This window comes from Pseudophryne corroboree, chromosome 1 (assembly GCF_028390025.1).
Source record: "Pseudophryne corroboree isolate aPseCor3 chromosome 1, aPseCor3.hap2, whole genome shotgun sequence".
Lineage (NCBI taxonomy): Eukaryota > Metazoa > Chordata > Amphibia > Anura > Myobatrachidae > Pseudophryne > Pseudophryne corroboree.
Window position 1 is genome coordinate 229,110,610 of NC_086444.1, and position 11,096 is coordinate 229,121,705.

The 11,096-nt window shown below is 46.6% G+C and overlaps 1 protein-coding gene and 1 long non-coding RNA gene across 2 annotated transcripts; one reads left to right on the forward strand and one right to left on the reverse strand.

Annotated features, from left to right (window-relative positions):
* The first annotated feature begins 503 nt into the window (after window positions 1–503).
* On the forward strand, window positions 504–2,651 carry LOC135053712 (uncharacterized). The gene is made up of 3 exons (XR_010243075.1): window positions 504–702; window positions 2,089–2,214; window positions 2,497–2,651. It is a non-coding gene; the product is annotated as an uncharacterized LOC135053712 (long non-coding RNA).
* An 852-nt stretch (window positions 2,652–3,503) lies between these two features.
* LOC135062133 (serine/arginine repetitive matrix protein 1-like) lies at window positions 3,504–8,214 on the reverse strand. Its single transcript, XM_063964111.1, has 7 exons — window positions 8,083–8,214; window positions 6,580–6,758; window positions 5,891–6,410; window positions 5,307–5,813; window positions 5,096–5,221; window positions 3,939–5,020; window positions 3,504–3,545 (listed from the first exon to the last, which is right to left on the reverse strand). Exons 2-6 carry the CDS (start codon window positions 6,754–6,756, stop codon window positions 4,335–4,337), a joined length of 2,016 nt encoding a protein of 671 aa, XP_063820181.1. The 5' UTR covers window positions 6,757–6,758; window positions 8,083–8,214; the 3' UTR covers window positions 3,504–3,545; window positions 3,939–4,334.
* Window positions 8,215–11,096: the final 2,882 nt, after the last annotated feature.

An 11,096-nucleotide genomic window follows, 5' to 3' on the forward strand; every position in this document is an offset into this window, starting at 1 on the left:
ACAGTAAAACTTTATTACACACTGCCGACACACACATACTTACCTATGTTCACACGCCGACATCGGTCCTCTTCTCCATGTAGAATCCACGGATACCTGAAAATAAAAGATCAATATACTCACCTCAACAGGCTCCAGAGATAAATCCACGGACTTGGCAAAAAAAGAAAACGAACAACCGGACCTGCGGACCGAAAGGGGTCCCATGCTGACACATGGGACCCCTCTCCCCGAATGCCGGGACATCACGTGACTCCTGTCACTGATGTCCCTTCAGCCAATCAGGAAGCGCTACTGCCACGCTCACCTGATTGGCTGGACGCCGTCTGTACTCTGACAGCGCCTCGCAAAGCCGCTCCATTACTTTCAATGGTGGGAACTTAGCGGCTAGCGGTGGGGTCACCCGCCGGTCACCGCTGACCGGCGGGTGACCTCACCGCTAGCCGCTAAGTTCCCACCATTGAATATAATGGAGGGAGCTGTGCGATGCGCTGTCACAGCGATCAGCCAATCAGGTGAGCGCAACGAAGTTGCGCTTCCTGATTGGCTTAGAGACCTGTCAGTGACAGCTGTCACTGACAGATCTTAATCGTGGAAAGGTGTCCCATGTGTCAACATGGGACCCCTTTCAGTCCGTTTTTGGTGCGGGTAAATGCGCTTTCTTTTTTTGCCAAGTACGTGGATTTATCTCTGGACCCTGAGGTGAGTATATTGAACTTTGCTTTTCAGGTATCCGTGGATTCTACATGGAGAAGAGGACCGATGTCGGCGTGTGAACATAGGTAAGTATGTGTGTGTCGGTAGTGTGAAATAAAGTTTTACTGTCGACGGTGTCTGTGTACTGTTTTTATTTGGGTATTTTTTTTCCAGTAGTACTACAGGTACCAGCGGGCCCGTTTTTCTCCCGCATGCTGGTACTTGTGGTTCTCCAAGTACCAGCTTGCGGGAGAGGCTTGCTGGGACTTGTAGTACTAATGGAAAAAACAATATCTTTTTTTTTTAACACAAAGGCTATCAGCCCCCCCATCCGCAGCCCATTGGATGGGGGGGGACAGCCTCGGGCTTCACCCCTGGCCCTTGGGTGGCTGGGGGGGGGACCCCTTGATTGAAGGGGTCCCCACTCCCCCAGGGTACCCCGGCCAGGGGTGACTAGTTGGATATTTGATGCCACGGCCGCAGGGCACGGCATAAAAGTGACCCCCGGCTGTGGCATTATCTGTCCAGCTAGTGGAGCCCGATGCTGGTGTTAAAAATACGGGGGACCCCTACTCGTTTTGTCCCCCGTATTTTTGGCACCAGCATCAGGCGCAGAGCCCGGTGCTGGTTTTAAAAATACGGGGGATCCCCTGTCAATTTTTTCCCCGCATTTTTAGAACCAGGACCAGCTCAATGAGCCCGAGGCTGGTTATGCTTTGGAGGGGGGACCCCACGCCATTTTTTTCCCTGATTTTACCGTTCCAGCAATAAAAAAATTATTTTAAAAAATATAAATTATATTTGTGCCTCCCCCCCCCAAAAAAAAAAGTACCTAATCCCTTCTATTATAAATAGATCTGCTATTCCCAAAAAAAAAAACACCAATAGAAACATGTTTAAAATTTGTCCCGGCCTTTGGGAGAAAGGGGTATGATGTGAAAACATTGGACCCCTTTCATTAGTCCGCTGGATCGGTGTGCGTTTTTTTGTTTTGCCAAGTACGTGGATTATCTCTCTGGACCTGGATGTACCTCTGGACGCTGGAAGGTGAGTATGATTTTTTTGACAGGTACCTTCGGTTCGTCGGAGATCGTTGCAGTCGGCGTGTCAACACAGGTGAGATGGATTGCCCAGAACTCCCTTTGTCCAAAATCACCCTGGCATGTCCAAAATGCATCCCTCCGGCACTTGCGTCACTACACATCCAAACATTCCATGAAACAGCAATGCTGGTCAGGGAATGTTTGGATGTGTAGTGATGCAAGTGCAGGAGGGTTGCATTTGGGCCGCTGCAACCCACTTGTGTTGTGTGGACTGTATGTACCTCTTCTTTCCATTCCCAGGGTGACACTATTACCCACATCTGGTAGCTCATACTGTTCTCTTCCACAGGTCCTGCGTTGTATCTTCCCAAGTGGCGTGGATGTGAGGAGACACGACATTTCACCCGATGTTCCATGGGCGACCTACTGGTGATGTGGACCTGACCCTCCGCCATGTAGCAGACAACCACCTCAGGTGAGATGCAATTGACCAACAAAACTCACTTGTCCTAAATCACCCTGGCATGTCCAAAGTGCAGCCCTACGGCACTTGCGTCACTACACATCCAAACATTCCCTGAAACAGCAATGCTGGATCAGGGAATGTTTGGATGTGTAGTTATGCAAGTGCAGGAGGTTTGCATTTGGGCTGCTGCAACCCGCTTGTGTTGTGTGGACTGTTGTATGTACCTCCTTTTTCAGCCCCAGAGTGACACTATCACCCATACCTGAAAGCTTAAACGGTTCTCTTCCACAGGTACTGCGGTGTATCTTCCCAAGTGGCGTGGATGTGAGGAGACACGACATTTCACCCGATGTTCCATGGGCGACCTACTGGTGATGTGGACCTGACCCTCCGCCATGTAGCAGACAACCACCTCAGGTGAGATGCAATTGACCAACAAAACTCACTTGTCCTAAATCACCCTGGCATGTCCAAAGTGCAGCCCTACGGCACTTGCGTCACTACACATCCAAACATTCCCTGAAACAGCAATGCTGGATCAGGGAATGTTTGGATGTGTAGTTATGCAAGTGCAGGAGGTTTGCATTTGGGCTGCTGCAACCCGCTTGTGTTGTGTGGACTGTTGTATGTACCTCCTTTTTCAGCCCCAGAGTGACACTATCACCCATACCTGAAAGCTTAAACGGTTCTCTTCCACAGGTACTGCGGTGTATCTTCCCAAGTGGCGTGGATGTGAGGAGACACGACATTTCACCCGATGTTCCATGGGCGACCTACTGGTGATGTGGACCTGACCCTCCGCCATGTAGCAGACAACCACCTCAGGTGAGATGCAATTGACCAACAAAACTCACTTGTCCTAAATCACCCTGGCATGTCCAAAGTGCAGCCCTACGGCACTTGCGTCACTACACATCCAAACATTCCCTGAAACAGCAATGCTGGATCAGGGAATGTTTGGATGTGTAGTGATGCAAGTGCAGGAGGGTTGCATTTGGGCCGCTGCAACCCGCTTGTGTTGTGTGGTCTGTATTTACCTCTTCTTTCCTGTCCCAGGGTGACACTATTACCCACATCTGGTAGCTCATACTGTTCTCTTCCACAGATCTTCCGGTGTATCCTTCCTAAGTGGTGTGGACGTGAAGATACAGATCCCCTGATGTTCCCTGGGCAATCTTACATACAATTCAACTGCATTACAAATTTTAATAAAAACCACAGGAAACTTCTATTTTTAAAAGTTTATTGAAGATAAAAAAATTTAATAAAGTTTGAAAGTTAATAAAAAAAAAAAAAATAGTTTGTTCTTCTTTACATTCTTTTCTTGTGTATATAGATATCTGTGGGGAAAAGAGGAAAAAAAAAGTATATTAAAGTAAAAACACACTTGTTCATTTTTCCAATGAAAATTTGTGGAACACAGCCCAGCATGAGACATTGCTGGGCGGTGTTGTTCTACAAAGGCATGCGGTTCAAAGTGAAAGTGTCGTCAGTGGTCAGCACTTTGACATGCTAACATTTGTGGAACAACACAGCCCAGCATGAGACATTGCTGGGCGGTGTTGTTCTACAAAGGCATGCGATTCAAAGTGAAAGAGTGTCGTCAGTGGTCAGCACTTTGACAGGCTAACATTTGTGGAACAACACAGCCCAGCATGAGCCATTGCTGGGCGGTGTTGTTCTACAAAGGCATGCGGTTCAAAGTTTCTTGAATTAAATTTGGTTCTACTCACCTTGGTACGCTCAACACAATCTTATTCCGTCCACTTCATTTTTCCTCACAAATCCTATGAATAAGTCAAAAACACAGACTAGTGAATAGTAAATTCACACAATGAAAGTCTACAGTACATCATTACAAAAAGGATTTTTTGAAGAAAAAGGGGGTATCAGAATAGCTCTTTGGCCCATCATACATGTAGCCGCAAGGAGCTTTCATCCGTTACCACACGCGCCCGCATACATGCCCGCGCATGTATGCCTACACAAAGCTCCTTGGTAGTACCCGGTCACGGGTGGGGAAGCCCAACAAAGAAAAAACAATAGTAAGAAAAACAACAAACTAATGGGAGGGGAAGACAGGGATACATGAAAAACATTTAAAATAAAATAAAATAATACGACCGGGTTTATGGTGGAAGTCTGTCCGGATCCTCTTCTTCCCCCTGATAGGGCGTGGATGTCCTGGGAGGCTGGGGAGTATGTCGACTGGCCCTCGGTGCCCATGCTGCTGAAGAATGTGCGGCTGGTGGTGGAGGCATCTGGGGGGTGGGGTACATCCCTGTATATCCCTGGTACATCTGTGACTGACTGTACTGGGATGGGACTTGAGGAAGGGTACGATGCGTCCTTGTGGCTTGAGACGGCGGATATGGTGGATCACCAGCGTGTTGATGAGCTGGTTCTGGGAGCTTATCATAGATCATCTGCAGTGTGGTTGCGATGAGCTGTTGGCTGGAAGCGGAGTGTCGATGACTATCCGACATGTTCTTATTGCTTTCTGCCAAACATGTGGTTTTTTCCACAAGCTTGACCAAGGAATCGGACATGATGTTAAGTATGTTCCTATTCTCCCTACGATCTTCAATTATGATCTGTAGTATTGTGGCCGTGCTGTCGGAAATAGTCTTCTGCAGTTCATGCAGATTGTTGGACATTTTCTCCATTGTCCTCTCAATGTTGTCCAGTCTGCTTCCCACAACATTTGTGTATGTATCCTGGCGTGTCCCAATCTCTGATGCCAGGGTGTGAACCCTCTGAACAGTTGAGGGATTCTGCCCTTCCTGGATGTCTGCCACCACATTCATTTGGGCAGCTGAAAAGAAAATTAGACAATATTATCCAAATTCAACAAACATTTTTTGGAAGGTTCACAATTCAATTTACTCACGCAGGGATGTAGTAACTGGAGCCTCCTGCACTTCCACCTCGTCATCCTCTGACGACTCCTGTAGGAGATCCGGCCTGAAGTACGAACCAACCCCCGAAGCTAGTCCGCTGCTGGTTCGTGGCACCACTGTTTGCAAAATAAATTTTGGAAAAGTTGATAAACTTTACACAACTACTGCCCCCCCCCCCCACACACAAAAAAACAAACAAACCTTCTCCATCCTGTGATGCCGCTGCTCCAGGAGCTCCACTTGTCCTCGTTTCGGAAGACTTTTCAAGGGTCTGGCTGGATACATCTGCACGGCTGTCCTCAAACCCAAGAAAAGTTTCGTCAGTTAACCCTGTAGACTCAAACAGATCGAGTGATGGGTCCACAAGGGTTGTGTCTTGAGGCTCTTCAGTCACAGTCCCAGAGCTCCTGGAGAGACGACGATCTGGTGATGGCCTGCGCGCAGGAGCTGTAGTTTGGCGCCCATCTTGTGGTGTGGTCGCCGACGGTGTCTGGTGCACAGGTGATAGTCTGTGCACTGATGTCGTCTGGTGCACAGGTGACCAACTGCGCGATGACGAACTGTGGCGCACAGGTGACGATCTGTGTGCTCGCGATGCTTGCGGCGCAGTTGATGGTCCGCGCGCTGCTGCCGATGCCTGCTGCACAGGTAACGGTCCGTGCGCTGGCGATGTCCTGTGCGCAGGTGATGTCCTCTGGGCAGGTCTGTCTGAAAAAAAAAAAAAAACACATTAGCACATACAAAAATTTTAAAGGGAACTACAGCTCATGTGAATGTATTCTTACCATCAGACCTCCTTTTGGACGGCTGGTCTCCCGCCTTCCTCCGTCTTCTGGGCGGTTCTTCCTCCTCGAGAAAGCCAGCAGGACGGCTGGAGTCCACACCTCCGCGAACTCCTTCGACCATGACAGGGTTCAAGCGCCTTCTAATAACGTTCTCCCAGGGTAGCCACTTCAAATTGAGAGCCGGGCCACCTCCCGTAGCTGTCTCATGTCGGCGCTGAATCCCCATCTTCTTCTTGGTCTGTCTGCGGCAATCACTGTACCGCTTCAAGCAATTTTGGGTGCTCCGACGGTTTCCAGAAATTGCAGTTACTTGACTGGCGATGGATTCCCAGATGTTCCGCTTTACCTTAAATGCTGTTTTCTGTGCCCTTGATCCATACAAAACGTCGTAGGACCTGTCGACGCAATCCACTAGGACACAGTTTTCCGCCTCAGTGTATCTGGGTCCACGCGGCTTTTTCTGTCCTGCTTCTTCACCAGAGGCTTCCTCCTCCGACTGCTCCTCTGGCTGGCTTCTTGCCTTTAGGGATTAAAAAAAAATAAAAATACATTTTATTAAGATCGGTATGTACCTGTGAGTGTCAGTATCCCTGGCATTGCGCACCTATTACAGTAGGTGTGCATGGCATTGCACAAACTACAGTGGGTAAAGTTTGATGCTATTTGTGTCTGCAGGTGTGGTTAAGTACCTTTTTACTAGGCTTTTTCTTGGACTTCTCATGGGCCCTTGACGACCGCGGCTGGTCACTAGATGCCTGGTCGGTCGCATCCGCCTCCTGGGTTGGCTCCCACTCCTCATTGCTTTGCAGGGATATATCCGAGGGGGTGGGGGAAGGGGCGGATCGGGTTTGTTTGTCCCTTGACATCTCTGTTATAAAAAAAAAAAACCACACATGTATAAATGGCTGACCCTCACAAAATGGCTGCCCCTTACAAAATGGCTGCCCCTTACAAAATGTCGACCAGGCTGTCGACTCAACTTGCTCCAAATCACCCCAAAATGGCCAGAAAGCATCCCTGCACACTCAGGAGGCACCCCACAGCAAAATTAGGCGGGAAAACACATGTTTGAAAAACAATCAGCCACACATGTCAACCTGGCTGTCGACTCAACTTGCTCCAAATCACCCCAAAATGGCCAGAAAGCATCCCTGCACACTCAGGAGTCACCCCACAGCAAAATTAGGCGGGAAAACACATGTTTGAAAAACAATCAGCAGCACATGTCAACCTGGCTGTCGACTCAACTTGCTCCAAATCACCCCAAATTGGCCAGAAAGCATCCCAGCACACTCAGGAGGCACCCCACAGCAAAATTAGGCGGGAAAACACATGTTTGAAAAACAATCAGCAGCACATGTCAACCTGGCTGTCGACTCAACTTGCTCCAAATCACCCCAAATTGGCCAGAAAGCATCCCAGCACACTCAGGAGGCACCCCACAGCAAAATTAGGCGGGAAAACACATGTTTGAAAAACAATCAGCAGCACATGTCAACCTGGCTGTCGACTCAACTTGCTCCAAATCACCCCAAATTGGCCAGAAAGCATCCCAGCACACTCAGGAGGCACCCCACAGCAAAATTAGGCGGGAAAACACATGTTTGCAAAACAGTCAGCAGCACATGTCGACCAGGCTGTCGACTAAACTTGCTCCAAATCACCCCAAAATGGTCAGAAAGCATTCCTGCACACTCAGGAGTCACCCCACAGCAAAATTAGGCGGAAAAACACATGTTTGCAAAACAGTCAGCAGCACATGTCGACCAGGCTGTCGACTAAACTTGCTCCAAATCACCCCAAAATGGTCAGAAAGCATTCCTGCACACTCAGGAGTCACCCCACAGCAAAATTAGGCGGAAAAACACATGTTTGCAAAACAGTCAGCAGCACATGTCGACCAGGCTGTCGACTAAACTTGCTCCAAAACACCCCAAAATGACCAGAAAGCATCCCTGCACACTCAGGAGGTACACCAATGCTAATAGAAGACCCAAAAAAGTCAATTAAAAAAAAAAAAAAAAAAACGTGAAAAACTACCCCAAAACACAAGTCTCCCTAAAAATGCAGCAACACAAGCAAGGGGCTATACACATACCTGCACACATACACAAACACCCCATGTACACCTCATGGCAACCCCCACTACACAAACACATACATGCAACACCAGACACACATGTGGTACTTACCTACAAATGTAGTAAAAGCTCCTAAAATGGCTCTGCTCCGGGGTAACAGGAATCCTCCTGACTGTCCAGGAATAAAGCCTGCTGGGGTGTCCAAAGATATCCACAGCAAACAACCAAATTGTTAGCTCTGCTCCTCCTCACACCTCTCTGCAGGTTCACAAAATGGCTGCAGAGCACATGCAGCAAACAAGCCCTAATAAAGGGCTGCTTTGGGCGGGAAGGCGAATTCATTACGCCCACTACTCGCCGATTGGCCTGGATCCGCCTGCGGGAGGGGCGAATCGTTTTTTCATTGAATATAGTGAATCCAGGGTCCCGGCGACAGGGCTGTGGCTGGCGATAGCGGGCGAATCGCACAGAGGCGGATCTAATGCCGCGATTCGCCCGCTATTGCATATACCCCATAGTATCTAAGGTTGAAAAAAGACAATTGTCCATCGAGTTCAACCTATTTGTGGTCTCCTATGCACAATTATTTTGTATAAAATTTTGACTGACATTGATGACTGCCATTACGTTTTACCCCTCTTTTTTATAATAACCCTAGTGCGTGACTATGCCCCGTAACCCTGGATATCCTTATCCATTAGGAATTTATCTAACCCATTCTTAAAGTTGTTGACTGAGTCGGCCATTACAACTCCCTCAGGCAGGGAATTCCAAACACGTATCGTCCTTACCGTAAAAAAGCCTTCACGCCGTATTGTGCGGAATCTCCTCTCCTCTAACCTGAGCGAGTGTCCACCAGTTCTCTGTGTTGATCTAACCAAAAACAGGTCCTGCGCAAGATCTGTGTATTGTCCCCTTATATATTTGTAAATGTTGGTCATGGCCCCTCTTAATCTCCTCTTTTCCAGTGTAAACATGCCTAGTCTTCCAAGCCTTTCCTTGTATTCCAGCGTCTCCATACCCTTAATTAGTTTGGTCGCCCGCCTTTGAACCTTTTCTAGCTCCAGGATATCCTTTTTGTAGTAAGGTGCCCAGAATTGTACACAGTATTCAAGGTGTGGCCTCACAAGTGATTTATATAATGGGAGTATAATACTCTCGTCCCTAGCATCAATTCCCCATTTTATGCATGCTAATATCTTATTAGCCTTCTTTGCTGCAGTCCTACTTTGGGTACTACTGCTTAGCTTGCTATCTATGAGGACACCTAAGTCCTTTTCCAGTACAGAATCCCCTAATTTTACCCCATTTAGTAGGTAGGTGTTATTTTTGTTCTTGTTACCACAGTGCATTACCTTACACTTGTCTGTATTGAAGCGCATTTTCCATTTCGCTGCCCAGGCTTCTAATTTAACTAAGTCGTTCTGAAGCGACTCAGCATCCCCCTCCGCATTTATAACTTTACACAATTTGGTATCATCTGCAAAAATTGACACCATGCTCTCTAGACCTTCTGTTAGGTCATTAATGAAAATATTGAACAATAGCGGTCCTAATACTGAGCCTTGCGGCACACCACTTAGCACTTCAGTCCAAGTTGAAAAAGATCCATTAACCACACGCGCTGCTCCCTATTATCTAACCAGTTTTTGACCCAAGTGCATATTGTGCTTCCTAGCCCTGATTCTGTGATACATTTGATACATCTGTAAATAAGACGTAATTTACAGCATTAAAAATGCACACACATCCTATTTATAAATACAGTAGGTATATGCAGACACAACTTGTGGATAGTTAAAGCAGAAGTTTTTAATTATAATAAGCATATAAGCATTCTTACAAAATTATTTCATTAATATTGTATTACATTAATTATTAAGTGAACTATTATAAAGCTATTCAATAATTGTTGAGTCATAGTCATGATGACTATTCCATACAGATAGCTAGCTAGTTGGGGATTCCCTTTTAGATTTGAGTGATAAGTAACCACATAAACTGCCTCTAGTACATTTATTGGATTTTTGCTAGCATTTACACTTTGCTACAGTTGTCTTACATTGACTCACAACAGGGAAAAAGAATAGAGTTGTTTTCTGTGTTCCATTCTCACTGCCAGGTAACTGCTGTATTTGTGTTACTGTAGTTCAGGAGTACAAACATGGTTTGCATACAAAGCATGAAGGAAATTTATGCTCTCGGATAAAATTATGACATATAATTAGAGTACGCTATCAGTACACAACAATGGAATCATATTCAGATGGAGCAATTCATGAACTGTAAAATGTTAGTAATAATAAATGACTTAAAGGGTATTGTCAATTTGAAACAAATAATTTATTTTACATCTACTGGACCAAAGCATACATGTTTTCAAATAGAACATGGTAAATGTGAACTTCAGTTTAGAACAAGGGTTTTCATTTTATTTTATTGCCAACTTAAGACAAAAATAAGAATTTACTTACCGATAATTCTATTTCTCATAGTCCGTAGTGGATGCTGGGGACTCCGTAAGGACCATGGGGAATAGCGGCTCCGCAGGAGACTGGGCACATCTAAAGAAAGCTTTAGGACTATCTGGTGTGCACTGGCTCCTCCCCCTATGACCCTCCTCCAAGCCTCAGTTAGGATACTGTGCCCGGACGAGCGTACACAATAAGGAAGGATTTTGAATCCCGGGTAAGACTCATACCAGCCACACCAATCACACCGTATAACCTGTGATCTGAACCCAGTTAACAGCATGATAACAGAGGAGCCTCTGAAAGATGGCTCACAACAATAATAACCCGATTTTTGTAACAATAACTATGTACAAGTATTGCAGACAATCCGCACTTGGGATGGGCGCCCAGCATCCACTACGGACTATGAGAAATAGAATTATCGGTAAGTAAATTCTTATTTTCTCTAACGTCCTAAGTGGATGCTGGGGACTCCGTAAGGACCATGGGGATTATACCAAAGCTCCCAAACGGGCGGGAGAGTGCGGATGACTCTGCAGCACCAAATGAGAGAACTCCAGGTCCTCCTCAGCCAGGATATCAATTTTGTAGAATTTTACAAACGTATTTGCTCCTGACCAAGTAGTTGCTCGGCAAAGTTGTAAAGCCGAG

Excerpts from the sequence above, each read along its gene's own strand:
- LOC135062133 (XM_063964111.1), bottom strand. The coding sequence starts at position 6,756 with ATGTCAAGGGACAAACAAACCCGATCCGCCCCTTCCCCCACCCCCTCG. Across the intron at positions 5,222-5,306 it reads GGCATCACAGGATGGAGAAG|TGGTGCCACGAACCAGCAGC; the intron begins GTTTGTTTGTTT and ends TTTTGCAAACAG. Across the intron at positions 5,021-5,095 it reads TCCAGTTACTACATCCCTGC|CTGCCCAAATGAATGTGGTG; the intron begins GTGAGTAAATTG and ends TTTTCTTTTCAG.